The 15,036-nt window shown below is 29.6% G+C and overlaps 3 protein-coding genes across 3 annotated transcripts; 1 reads left to right on the top strand and 2 right to left on the bottom strand.

The window, feature by feature from the left end:
- The first annotated feature begins 228 nt into the window (after positions 1 to 228).
- Positions 229 to 2,149, top strand: LOC130827322 (RING-H2 finger protein ATL3-like). The gene has a single exon (XM_057693001.1). It carries the CDS (start codon positions 593 to 595, stop codon positions 1,421 to 1,423), a length of 831 nt encoding a protein of 276 aa, XP_057548984.1. The 5' UTR covers positions 229 to 592; the 3' UTR covers positions 1,424 to 2,149.
- A 1,691-nt stretch (positions 2,150 to 3,840) lies between these two features.
- On the bottom strand, positions 3,841 to 6,569 carry LOC130827383 (peamaclein-like). The gene is made up of 2 exons (XM_057693087.1): positions 5,236 to 6,569; positions 3,841 to 4,190 (listed from the first exon to the last, which is right to left on the bottom strand). The coding sequence occupies exons 1-2, from the start codon at positions 5,324 to 5,326 to the stop codon at positions 4,012 to 4,014; spliced, it is 270 nt and encodes an 89-aa protein (XP_057549070.1). The 5' UTR covers positions 5,327 to 6,569; the 3' UTR covers positions 3,841 to 4,011.
- Positions 6,570 to 6,706: 137 nt separating this feature from the next.
- LOC130827382 (peamaclein-like) lies at positions 6,707 to 8,658 on the bottom strand. Its single transcript, XM_057693086.1, has 2 exons — positions 8,395 to 8,658; positions 6,707 to 7,043 (listed from the first exon to the last, which is right to left on the bottom strand). Exons 1-2 carry the CDS (start codon positions 8,522 to 8,524, stop codon positions 6,853 to 6,855), a joined length of 321 nt encoding a protein of 106 aa, XP_057549069.1. The 5' UTR covers positions 8,525 to 8,658; the 3' UTR covers positions 6,707 to 6,852.
- Between the last annotated feature and the right edge of the window lie 6,378 nt (positions 8,659 to 15,036).

The raw sequence follows: 15,036 nt of genomic DNA on the forward strand, positions 1-15,036 counted from the left end.
CCGGTCAAAAGTCAATTGGGTTGATCAACGGTCATTTGGCCTGAATAGTGTAGATTTTGATACTTTAGGGGCAATAATTCAAAAAAAATAAACTTTAAAACTGTACTTCACGAAAACCCTAAACTTAAAAGTAGTTATTTACAAATTTCTCTTTATACAATTATCATTAAATTACCATTCCTTTACCTTTTTTTCTTAACTCACTCCTAACTTGTAGTTCATCTATTTTTTTATCAAATAGAACATTTGATGAGGGAGTATATCATTTTCCAACTCTCTTTCTTAGAACTTTAAAATCCAAAAAATTTTGCTAAGTAGCTTCTTGTAAAGTCCACAACTTCTTCTCAGTAAACAATAGGTCTACCTCGGCGTTCTAGACGGGCAAGACGGCCATAGTATAAATCATCCTTAGTCTTCTCAGGTAACAATATTGCTCATTTCCTAACATTTTTTCTCCTTAAATCTTCCAAAACACAGAAATTCCTTTCTGGGTTCTGTTCTTCAATCTAAAAACTCATCTGGGTTTTCCTTAATCTTACTAAAATCTGTAAATATCCTACTAAAATCACAATTTAAGCATTGAAATCAAAAAATGATAGACATGGTAGAAATGACAGTATCACCACCACCATTAATAGACCCAACAACCTCAAAAGTTTCTTCAATATCCACCCAAATCATGACAGTTACCATTATAGTCCTATTCTTTGTAGTAGCCTTTTGTTTCTTTCTTCAACTCTATGCAAAACGTTTCTGGGTTACTCCAAATGAAGACCAGCAGATACTCACATGGCGCCGGCAATTGGTTCTTCAGCGCTCCGAATCCTCGGGTCCTGCGCATCAGACGGGTCTAGACCCGGCAACACTTGACTCCTTGCCTGTTGTGGAGTATAATCCAAAGGATTTTAAAGATGGGTTAGAATGTTCTGTTTGTCTTTGTGAAATATCACAAGGGGAAAAAACAAGACTTTTACCTAAATGTAATCATGGGTTTCATTTAGAATGTATTGATATGTGGTTTCAATCTCATTCTACTTGCCCACTTTGTAGAAACCCAGTAACTTTTGGTAAAAATTTGGTTAATGTTGAGGTACAAGATCATGAAAATGGGTATGATTCATCAGAATTCCCGAATTCTGATGATGAAAATGATGGGTTCGCTATAAGTTATGATGGGTCTTTATCATTAGGATCTAGTACTTCTGGTGGTAATGATCATGAGATAGTTATTGAGATACCAAGTGGTGGTGTTGATGATGAGTTTTGTGAGGATTGTTTGTCGTCTCCCAAAGTCAAGGCGGCGAAAACGCCGGTGATGAGGAGGTTGGCTTCATTGAAGAGGTTGTTGAGTTTGGGAAAACGGTTGGCTGTTACTTCACCTAGTGTAGCATCTTGCTCTTGTGATGCTGCACATCAAGTTTAAGTCTTGACCATAGTTTTCACGTGTGTTTAAAACAGACTTGATAATATAACATTTAATCGACTTTAAAATTAAACTTGACTTGGCCCGAGTTTAATAACGTGTTACTATTTAGAAATATATAAAAATAAAAAAAGACCTAAGATATGATTATGAGCGGTCTTTGATCTAAAATCGATTCGATGACTCGAAGAAAAAGCTCTGATTTTACCAATTATATATCACAAATTTGATTTTGTAGATTGGGTGATTGTTGTGTTTTAGATTAGAATGAAACCCAATACCCTCATTTGTTTATGAGTGGAATTCATTCTTTTGTTTTAGGCTTTATACTAAAGATGGTAAAAAAAAACACTTTCAGTATTCCGCATAAGGCAGGGTTTGGGTAGGAGTTTCTTATTTTTCCTGAAAGATACAGACAAATCATACCCGTTCCCTCAAGGAGGGAGTAAAGAAAGATGACGCAGTCGAGAAACCCTCCATTAATACCTGCTCCCAGTAGGGGTCAAATCCCAAACTTTCTGCTACACATGCAAATGCTCTTTCCATTGAGCCACAAGCACTTCTGGTAAAGATGGTGATAGACAAAACATGAAAACATATTTGTTCATTTGAGATCATGTATAGAGTTATGTTAAGTTTCTTGATACAATGAGGCCGATTTAGTTGTAATTGTATATATATATGTCCTTCGTTTCATTATACTTGTTATATTTGAATTTTTATGCGATTCAATTCGTTATTTTGTTTATTTATATATTAAATTACACCGATTACATAACTAAAATTATTAAAAGTTAATATTATGAAAGTATGAGACTAAACGATTCAAATAAGATCCTACTTTACTATATTTTTTCTTATACATAATACATTAACTACAATGTATAAAATAAGCTTGAACTATAAATAGTGCCAATAACAATAATATAGTAAGTATTTCGGAACAAAGAAAGTATAAAACTAGATCCTACTTGACTCGTGTTTAGTTCATTTGTGAGTGTAGGTTTTAAGAAAGTTTTGTGAGCTCTGTGTATGAATATGATAATTGGACAAATACGTGGGATATACTGGATAGGATGATGGTGATGATAGACAAACGTGTGGGATGCTAAAACGAGCAAAAGGAGCATATGAGATTAGAGCGTTCAACGACTTGATGTGCTCAAATGAGCATAATAGTTGTTTGAACGAGCATGCCTGACTTGAAAATCTTTCACTTGTTTTTCTCTTGGTGCTCGAATCAGCACATACGTTGTTTGAACTGCACGTGTCATACACATGAGTTGCTATATTATAACAATGTGTTTGGTTATGAGTGTTTTTAGAGATTTCTCTTATAAATATATTATGATTCCCCCATTCATTAAGTTGTATTATTGTGATCTTCAACTCTATTGTGATCTTTTCTTGTACTCAATTAATCTTCATTTATCCATAAAATCCATCTGGGGAGGACACAACTTACATTATAAGTTTGTTATCAATTTCATTTTCTTAATTAAGGCCTCTACTATTGATATTGGGTAATCAAGATTGTATATTCACATTAATTTTAAAAAAGATATGTCTCACAAAATAGACTTTAAAGTCTCTCATGGTGAGAGTTTTTGGTTGCAAATAAAGTCTACTCTCAATATTATAGAGTTATTCTATCTAATTTTTGAATTCGATCTATCCGTATATTAGGTAAAAAGGCATATGATGTCATCACGGGTATCAGTTCAACTAATACAATCAATAGTATCAACCTTATCTTTATTTCAAAGCCACATCAGATTTAAAGACCCTTCGGAGGAGGCTGTATTCAAACAACGATGTGATAGAGCGAAAACTTCAGTGTTAGAGGGAAGACTTCGGTGTTCGATTTTTTTTATAATAATAGTCGTGACTTTTTCTATATAGAATTTTATTTGACTAAAATTATTATGTATTTGATTGATTGTTAGTATGTTATAGATGTTATGTAACATTTTTTTTCAATGAATTATTAGTTACATTAAAAAAAAGACTTCAAAGCACACTTTAGTCAGTTAATTAACTAAACTATTGTAATTTCCTGTTGTAGTTTCAATACTTAACTTCTAGAGTTTCTTTACAAGAGTGGTAACTGTAAGGCACTGGAATTCGAGTAAATCTTATTGACAACTTGAGTTTGTATAAACTCAAGTAGGTCATTTTCATGATATTGAATTGTGTAATGAGTTAGTCCAATCATATTAAACTTAATAAATTTTGAGTTGGTCGTCATTAGAAAGTTTTCACTACATACAGTTTTCTATTGCGCTTACAGTTCTTTTTATATTTCGTAAATTTTTAAATATCTCGTAAACTACAGTTCACTTTTTTATAATACTTTTTCCAAAACAACAATATATTTGAATTGAAATAGTAAAAAGCTTTCATTTTATTTTGTTTTGTTATTTGTCTATTTCATGTATTGATTAACATTTTGAAAAGGAAAATGTCACATTTTGACAAAAAAAAAAAAAAAAGCAAATAAAAAGTATTAAACAAAATGTAATGACATGACCTTGACAAAGTACTTAAAATGACCAAATTTACAAGGGTGGTTGAGCCAAGTAGAATAATTAAGGGCATTTATCCTGACCCTTCTTGTTCTTCCAGTCCCTATAACAAGGGCACTCAGCTTTGTCAGCCAAGGGGCCAGAAGGTACACAATTGCACTTTGAGCAACACATATTGCACAATTTCTTGCATAAGTTCCTTGGATTCCTAGAGCATCTCCGGTCACACTTGCTCTTACAATCTGTCACAAAATAACCCAATTTAATAAATTAATCAAAATATATGTAGGGACGATAAAATAGGCGGGTAGATGCAATATGCCCTTCTCTATACTCATACTCATCACCCATAACGGGTGACATGTTCGTACTCACGCCTGTCCACCCGAGTACGCATTCAAATCTATATCCACCCACTATGGCCAACTGGGTATTATACCCATCTTATTCCCGCCTCACATTCATTCTAAGTCCCTTAGTATACTTTATAAATCCTTATAAATTTAATTGTACATCTTATTTTGTTTAAATCACATACTTCCTCGTTTTTATATGTTCTACTCAAATAGAATTTACGAATTTTAGTGTCAAACTTTAACTATGATTTAGCATCAATCTATATGAAAAAACAATTTAATGTGAAATCTTGATAAATTCGTATCGATATACATTATTTAAATATCAACTTTTTAGCATTTTTTTTTAATAATTTTGAGATATGTGCAAAAAGTGAAAGGAAAGAACAAATGAAAATAGAGGGAGTACTATGTAACAAAATAAAATAAATATCCTTATGTTTTATCAATAATTTTTAATAAAAATATAGATATAAATTAGTAAATTGCAGATATAGGATATGTGACTATGGGTAGGGCGAGTGGGTATTAGGTGGGGCGGAGCAAGTGGTATGAGATGGGTAAGACCTCATATCCACTATCAACCCACTACCCATGACGGGTAAGACTTTTTATACCCATATCCACTCACTACTAGCAAAACATGTATAGTTTACTCACCTATCATCCCTAAGTACATGTACATATATAGTATCAATGTGGGTACATGTAGTAGTATGCTTGCCCATCACTCTACTCTACCATATGCATGAATAAAATAATGTGAAGATGTTGATTTCAAGAACTAATAGGAAACAAATTTTTTATTATCAAAAATTTAGGATTGGGCAAATTCGACCCTCTAACCGCATAGGTGCGAATCATTGGGATAATTAGATGATTATATGTTTTTAAGGGAATTATAAAGAAAGAATGAAGATGAATTAAATACCTATAGCAGGTCCAGCTTCAGCATTCTCAAGAACAACAAAAGTTAGGACGAGGGAAATGAGAAGCAAAGTTGAAAAAGAGAAAATCTTCATTTTGTTTTCTAAAATTTTCTTACTAATATTTGAGATATATTTTAATTTTTTGTTGGATAATGGGATTTAACAGGCTATATATATAAGGGTGTAGAATAATTAACCTAAATATATCTTAAGCATTTTCTTTTTTTGTTAGAGAAAAATCTAATAATCTCGATTCGTAAGCCTTAATATTATCCCTACCATTGATATATATATGTAGATTTTGGTTATTGCCAAAAATAGGGGAGACACCAAATTCTCTATATTTTCTCCATATGATTAGGCAATGTATAATAATTAGCTGCATTAAATTGGTAATGAGAGTAATAATAAGAAATAAGATTTCATTAAAGTTGTTATTGTTTGAAATAGGTAATGGTTATTATTGGTTGAAAATTTGAAATTGTATAATAAGTGGATTACTTATATTTGTTTTATTTTTTTTTCTTTCTGTCTACTTTTTGCAGAATTTTCAAATAAAATTTTATTTATCTTAATATCTCTAAATACACACTAATAAATTATAATAAAAAAGTATTCATTAAAATTAATCTAACGAGATCTCACATAGATACACTATATCTTTTACATGTCTTAAAAACCCAAGTTAAATTTCTCCTTTATATGAAATATTCTAATTGAAAAAAATATTAGAGAACAAAGGAAGTTTGTCTTTTGTGTGTAACACTAGAGCTTCTTAGATGAAAAGTAAACATTTTTTACATGAAAATATTGATTTGAAATGAGGAAAATAAACAAATGTAATAATATTTTTGAACTTCAATTTTAGGGCTATTAATAGACTTTATAAACTATATAATATTTCATAAGTTCGTTCGGGTCTAGATCCAAACTCTAATTTGATGATCCGAACTCTTATCCGGACCTTAATTTTAAGTTCAAGTTTGGACCCGAACCCTTAATCTTAAGGCACTAAACGATAGAACTACACTTAAGTCCCTAATCCTTAGGGTCTAGGTTTGGTCCAGATTCGAACTCATATCCTTAAAAAAATATATTTTAAACAAATTTAAGTATCTAAATTTAGACCTTATTCTAGACCCTTAAGTCCTTTAAATTTTCAAGACTCAAACCTAGATCCTTAAATTTTATATGAGTTTAGACCCAAAACTTTATTAGGGTTCAAAAAACTAGACCCTAACCTTTAAAACAGAGTAAAATCCTATAAAATTCAGATAGGATTTTTGACCTTTGACAATCCCTAAACAAAACAAATTGAATCAATTACAAAATCTGAATTCATAAATTCATAATGTAAATGAAAATAATAAAATAATTTATGATCAAAATAGATATTACAAACTAAAAACAAGATAGAAATAAATATCTTAATTATTAAACAAGAAAATTTATAGGTAGAATAATAGAATTCCCTTTTACTACTAAATTTATTTGATTTAATTCAATAATAATTGTTATTACAGATAATGAAATAGCTAGTAGTAGGACATTATAAATTTATAATGAGCAAAGAAGAAATTAAAGCATATATAAGAGGGGTAGATCCAAATTCCAATAATTTAAGGGCACTTGGATTGTTTCTTTTTGTTCTTCATGTCTCTGTAGCAAGGGCATTCGCTTTTGTCGGCAAAAGGGCCTGATGGTACACAGTAATTGCATTTTTGACAGCATCCCCAACATAATTTCTTACATAAATCCCTTGGATTCCTTGAGCATCTTTTTGCACATTTCGTTACACATACTGCTGGTACTGTTTTTTTTAACAATTAACAATACAGATTACTGTTAGTTAACTATTTACAAATTGTAATTAACAATTAAAATATTTGTAATTAGCTAATTAAGTATACTATTACGATTCTGCCCTTTTAACATGTACGAAATTCAAAACGATAAAAAGAATTGATAAATTTATCTTTGGTTTTGTACATAACAAGAAAGTTGACTGCACATAAATTTAATAAAGATTATCCTGAAGTCAATTAATAATAAGAAGAGTAGCCAATCAAACTTATATATTAATTAACATTTTTTTAATTTTCAATCTGAGATCATACATAGTTGTATTATTTTTATGATAAAGAATATTATGAGGTTGTTGACTTGACTTTAAATGGTAGCTTGGTGTCAAATGTAAGGGGAAATATATTTTAAAAGTATAAAATCTTAGTCAACCTTTTTAGTGATGTTGACTAAAGTGTTTAAGGAAAATTCTCCTACTTTTCTAGATTAATGGAATCTCACCAACATTTTTAGTAATATTAATTTAATTATTTTTTACTTATTATTTTACTCCAGGATTGACTTTAAAAAAAACATACAAATCGAATTCAATACTTTTAAATGTATGTAAGTATTAATTATACCATTTTCGTTAAATAGATTAATTACGATTGGTAATTAGGATGAAATATTCAAAATATTTTTTACGGACATTATTATTTGTAACATATAAAAAAAAAAATCGTAGTCCATTTAATTTAGCATACATAAACAGGTAATTATTTAGTCATTCGTGTATTATCTTTGACTCGTCGTCCCACTTGTTCCAGTTTATTAGCTCACAAATACGGTCTCGCTGCGAAACATGCTTGCCAAACATGTTTTATATTTGGATTAAATAATCTAATAATAAAAATTTTTAGCTTATGGGTTTCTTATTTTAAGGTTATCTCACCATGAGAAGATCTCATACAGACGGGCTGTTGTTAGTTTGGTATCCATAGTCACACTCCTTCCGTTCTTTTTTGTTCTTCTCGTTTACTTTTTGCACAGTTTTCAAAGTAACTTTTGAACTTTAATACCTCTAAATATGCATCATAAAATTATAAAAAATATATAACAAAAAAATATACATTAAAACAAATCTAACTAGATCTTACGTTCATATATAACAAAAAAATATACATTAAAACAAATCTAACTAGATCTTACGTTCATATATTTTATCACCTATATATATTTTAAAAATCTCAATCTTCAAAATAAAATATTGTAAAATGGGAAGAGCATTAAGAAATGGAATTAAGTATTATTTTATTAGAAAATAATGTGTAAAAATGTTAATATAATAAGTAAATATATAAAAGAGATGAAAATACCTCCAGGAGGTGCTTGAAGAGGAGCTTTAGCAGGAGCAGATACTGGTGCAGTTGCATCAGCAATCTCAAATACAACTAAACTTAATACTAAAGATATGAGAAGCAGAGTTGTAACTGAAAATTTCTTCATTTTCCTTTTTTTTTTTTTTTTAAATCTTAGGATAGTAGAGTTTATGAATTAAATCTATTGAACTTAAGCTCTGTTTGGATAGTAGTGAAGTGAGGGAAAAGAAGAAGGGAAGAAACTCTATATATAGCACTTCTAAGGTACATTATTCAAAGAAAAATTGAATATTAAATAATTAAAGAAAAATTGTTGATTTAATAATTAGTAGGCAGTATTACATTTTGAGGTTTTAAGAATAGACATGATGATGATCCGATATTTATCCGATTTTATAATTGAATCTAATTTGATTTAACTTTAAAATTAATTTAAAATTATGTAAAAATCAATATTAATGATTTTAAACCAACCTGAAAAATCAGACTTGAAATCAGCCTAATGACTTGAATAGGAACGATAAAAATAGTCTCTCTGTTTCACAGATTTTGTTTCATTTATTTTTAGTTTGATTTATTAAATTTACTTTATTTTTATTTTTAGACTTAACAGACATTCTTTTTTATTTTCATCTATATATTTAATTTATCTTTTCATCTTATTTAAATGTTTTCTAATTCTTAATAAATCACACTTTTTATCTATTTTTATATTCTTAATAAATCACACTTTTTATCTATTTTTATATTTTTTTAAAAAGACAAAATTTGAGGGAGTAAAAGAGAAGCAAAAGAGCCAAAGAAGGAACAGCTGGTGCCAAGTAAACACGGCAAGTAGTAAATTTAAGAGAAGAATGAGAGTGGATTTGGGAAGGGAGGTGAAGTCCACGTGAGGAAGGTTATAAGAAATGTCGTTTCCTAACTCATGTTTCTCCATTGGTATGCTTATTTCATTTATATTCACGCGTTTTTGCTTGTTAGAACTTAGAACTAACCCCATTTGTAGACTTCTAGGCCACTTTTTATAACTATTTTTCATGTTTTTAAAAAAAAATATATATATTTTTAAGTGTATATATTATTTTATTAAATAATAAGTTAATTGGAAGAAAAGTGAACACCATAAATATTAAAAAAATAATAAAAGAAAGTTAGTGGAAAAGTATAGAAATCATAACTATTGCAAAAATATTTTTATTAAGTCAATAGAAGTAAGAATGAATCATAAGCAATATAAAAGTGTTAAAGTAAAGTTAGTGGAAGATATTAGAAATATGGAAATTGGGGACCATAAATATTATTAAAATATTAAAATAATGAAAAAAAATTAATTTTGTACAAAATTTGTTATATAAATCAAAATATTATTTATGAGAAAAACAAATAGAACATCTAAAAATGACAAATGAGAATAATTTTTAAGGAACGAAGGGAATATTACTTAGTATATAATTAAAAAATTGTAAATAGAATATCAATAGTATTTAAGTATATAACATATTACTTAAGCATATAACATATTATGAGTTTCATCTATTAATTTAAATTTTTAGTTGAGTTAAATTTTTTTGACAAACAGATCGATTAGAATAGACAGATTGACAATTTTTAATGTGACTTGAAATATTTAAAATCATATGATTTAAAAATAAATGTTATGTTTACGGATGTGCACATTTTAATTAACAATGTTTAGATTTTAAGTGTAGTCCCTCAAATGAGTCCACCATGGAAGTACTAGGAAACAAGATAAACAACTCAAATCCTGCAAATAACTCCACTAGCTAATACCATAATGTCACTAAATACAACCGTTACGTTATGGAGTATTAAATGACTCAGAATCAGCAATATAAGGCCAAGTTCACTCGTTAAGTCACATTTATAGTTCTAAAATTAATGTCAAATAGAGAAAATTTAAAAATTCACATAAAAAAATTCTAAGTAGTATAAAAATATATAAAAAATTAAAATGTTTAAAAATATTTGTAACGTTTTATTTCAATTTTTTTTTAAATAAAACTTGTTGAGTAAGTTATTCTATGATCTTGTTTATTTTAGGCAAATGTCCCTTAAAGTTAGGATTATTCATAGTTAACCAATGATTAGGATTATTGTAGGAAATCATGAAAAGATTGAATTATTCTAGGTAATTTTTTTAATTACTAATACCATTAAATTTTATTTTTTAATTTAACAAGTTGGAGGAAAAATACTCCCGCCAATTCATAGAAAAGGGGACATTTACTTTACGACGCTATTCACTTTTTACTGTTAATTTATATTTTATTTTTTATTTATAAATTAGAACATAGTTAAGTGAGATCTTGCTTGATTCGTCTCAATTAAAAGATTATTAATATCCACTTTTTATAATATTTCGTTATGTGTAATAAAAGATATTAAACATTAAATAAGTGCATTAAATAATATGAAAAAACATGTCCCATTTTCTATGAATTGAAGGGAGTAAACATCATGCCCTCCATCCTATGTCTGTTAGAATATATAGCATATCATGTAGTCTTAATCATAAACTTAAGATTTTTGGTTTAGATCAGAGATCACGAGTTTGAATTTCAACAAATCCTTATTTAAAGTGAAATATTTAGCACCAAACAATATAAAATCAACTTAAAACTTAAACTTATAATTAAGACCTAAAATGTATATAATGACAATATCCCATTACAAAATGAATTTAGGAATAACGAAGAAAAACGTGACCGAGGAAGGTTACATTTGGGGTTGATAGCTGTTAGCTTAAAATAAACATCCCATCTGCGTTAGTAAAGAGGTGCATGGCCCTTCAGAAAAGACAACTGGCGATGCTATTATTAGTATAGTACACCTACTAATGGCCATTGAGCGGGTTACTCGGAACCGAATCGGTCTCGAACTGTTTGAGAACTGTCCTAGAATCGAAACCGTTTGCGATAGGTTCTGAACCGACCCGAAACGCGGAACCGTGAAACCACCAGAAAAAACCGCCAGAACCGGAAAAAACACAGCGGTTCTTTGGAACCGGTCAAAAAATAGCCGTTACTAGCCATTAAAGTAGCCGTTGGGATTTTTCAATATATACTCCACACTTTCAATCTTTTCATTCACAATTCATCTCTTCTCCTGCTCTCTCTACTTAATTATGCAATTATTCTTTTAATTACATAATTAGTCTTTTAATTATTTCTTAATTACATAATTAGTCTTTTAATTATTTATTTATTTCTTAATTACATTATTATTTCAATATTATCATGTCTTCTTTTTTGAACAAAGCCTATAAAAAGTTACTAAAGTGGCAAAATCATTGAGAGGTTTTAGCTCCAAATGAAAGGTCTCTTCAACTCCGTCGGTATCAACATGGATAGATCATAATTGATTTATTCAAAAAAGAATAATTACTTTTGAGTTAATGCCTGAAAGACATACGGGTGATAACATAAAATATAGATTAATAGAGATATGTAAAGAACAGAACTTGTTAGATAAGATATTTTGTTGTTCTACCGATAATGCAACCGCCAACATTAAATGCATCGAACTTTTGTATAACGAACCTGCTTTTAGTTTTATCTTTGGTGGTGGTAGATTATTACACGTACGTTGTTGTGCTCATATTGTTAACTTATCTTCTCAAGCAAGTATTAGAGAACTAAGTGATTATTAGATCCCATTTGAGACACAGTGAAGTGGCTTAGATTAAGACAAGTAAAGAGAAGATATAAGCAATTATGTGACCATTATCAAATAAAAAAGGTATATTGGTCATTAGATACTCCTACACATTGGGGCTCAACGCATGATTTATTAAAAAAGGCTATTGTTTATCATCCGGTTATAAACACAATTGTATATTGAGTGTACGAATAGCCCTATAAGTGATGAAACATGGGAACTAGCTATAGGCGTACAGAAAATATTAGAAGCGTATGTCCACGCAACTAAGATTTTTTCATATGTTTATAAACCAAACGTCCACTTAGTAACAAGTGAATGTAATACTATTTTTTATCATCTTCTTAAACATTCGCATAATGATACGTAATGTATTTTTAAAGCCGATTCTTGCAGATATGATGGACAAGTGGAAGACGTATTTTACTGATTTTCCTTTTATTTATGGTATTGCGACAATTTTAGACTCATGTTTTAAGATGGAAAACCTTACTAAATTAATTGAATTTTACTACCAATCATTATCTTAAACTTCACTTTGATATTGAACAAGGTAGTTATAATATTTTAGAATGGTGTAAAGAAAAATCAATAAAATTCCTCATATTATCGAGAATTGCAAAGGATATCCTTGCAATTCCTGCTTCTACTATAGCGTCGGAGTCTGCTTTTAGTACAGGTAGAAGAGTTCTAGATGAAAAGAGATCTCGTCTTGCTCCACATACTATTCAAATATATGTTTGCAAGAGAGATTGGGATCAAGCGGTGGTCCGAACAAGGACTCAAGAACGATGATGATCTATGGATGATGATTGATACATCTACATTATCGTCAGGTGGAGAGTCAGCGGAAGCATCTAACCAACAAGATAATGATGACGAAGACGAATAGGATCATGGATATCGGATAATGATCAATCAACATTCAACAACTACAAATAAAAGGTATGACAAAGAACTACGTGGGCTTTGATTCCTTCGGGATACGTAGGCAGCTTAGTATTCCTTTGGGATACTAGGTTCAAGTCTATTTTCTCCCTCTTTTTTTATTAATCATCTTTATCGTTTCTTATTAATTTATTTTTTTCCTTCTTTTTAGTAAATATTTTAATAACGATGACAAGCCGAAACCGCCCGGAACCGAAGACGTTCGAATTAGGTTCTTAGGTTCCAGATGGAACCGAAACTTAGTGGAACCGAAACCGGAACGGAACCGGGCCAACCCGAACCATGGCCATCACCAAGTACACCATGACTCATCATCATACCCCATATATACAATTCATACAAGTTTTGATAGAGTTTGATGAGAAAAGTGAGAAAGCGAGACGATAGACCATATTCTTATCAAAGGAGGTTCTGGCTATAAAACTTATAATAAATTTTAAAAGACCTACAAAAGAAAACTAAAAACTAAAAACACACTATAGGCATCACACAAATCAAGAAAGGAAAAATAAATGTTCAGAGTTTAGACTAATAAGATAAACCAAGAAATGTAAATAACAATCCTACATTCACAAACAGTAATCATGGCAAAGATTGGTCTAGGACATGAATTGGCGACTCCAACTAGTTTTGTCCCTAGCTATGTCCTTAGAGAGGTGCGACTCACTCATATCATTCGTATTTTTCTCCCTTTAAGTTTTCTTAAGCATACAACGACTTCTCTTTATATCAATTGTGATGTTTTAATGAAAAAAAAATTATATTTTTATCTATTTTTTAGTGAGTAAAATATAATACTAATAAATTTATGATCCGTTCAGTCATATTTGAGTGACCAATTTGACAAGCCTAACCATGACCTGACCATATAGGCGGAAGACATATCTATAAATTATCCTCTGGCTCTTGCACATGAGGGAACTGGCCTTAAAAACTTATAATTTTTTAAATATATTTTTATGATAATTTTGTTAATTTAAGTTTGTATTAGCATTTTTCAATATCTATTAGTAACTTATGCTTTTATTCATTTAATCTGATTAAGGGTTAAACTTGTGTGGTAAAATGCAAGCTTGCGGATTTAATTTTATCCAGTCCTTTTTGCTGCAAGAATTACTCTTTCAGAGGATCTTTTTCAAACAGAGGGACTCTTTGGTTGTTTCTCCAATACTTTATGAGTATGAATTACTGTCTTTTTTCCTCTCTAGGCCCGAACCATAAGTTTCTATTGGCAAAATACACTAAATATACCAGTCACTCATTTCTGGGTCCGCCCAAGAACCTTAAGACAGCTAACACACATACCTAAGCTAAATCTTAGTAGCAGGTAGCTAGGAGACAGTATCTGGTCAATAATTAAGTTGTACTCGTATTATAATACTTGTAGTTGTTTGGTGGAGTATTTTGTCTAATACACTGATTAAAGGATCTAAGTGAAACGACTTGGAAAGTTCACTATTAGATCCACTATGCTAACATGCATGAATGCAGAACAGTTTATGCAGCCAGACCACTAATAATTATACTAAACTAACTAATAATTATATCTACAACCTTATAATGTCTATCAACATTACCATTTGTCCTAATTAATCAAGTTATAGTCATTGCATTCATCAAATATGATACGATTTCATCGTGAAATATGCTTTATTTATAAGTTGAATAGTTCAACTTAGGAGAATATATGCTCTAAAGATCGTCTTTTACAAAAGTAGTTTATCTGAATAAATAATTTAAAAAAGTTATATGACATTTTAGAAATGTTGTAAAGATAACCATATATAATTTACCTTATGCTATGTTTGAGAATGATGATTTCAGTTGAAAATATAGCTTTGATATAAATTTGGTGTTTGGCAAATACAAAAATTCAAATTTTAATTTGAATCTAATCCACCATTGTTATTAAAACTGGTTAAAAATTCAAATTTGGAAAGTCATTCTCAAATTCATCATTAATGATTTCATAATTAAAATCTATAATTTGAAATGAAATATTTATTCCCGAAC

The sequence above is a fragment of the Amaranthus tricolor genome, chromosome 11 (assembly GCF_026212465.1).
Source record: "Amaranthus tricolor cultivar Red isolate AtriRed21 chromosome 11, ASM2621246v1, whole genome shotgun sequence".
Classification (NCBI taxonomy): Eukaryota; Viridiplantae; Streptophyta; class Magnoliopsida; order Caryophyllales; family Amaranthaceae; genus Amaranthus; species Amaranthus tricolor.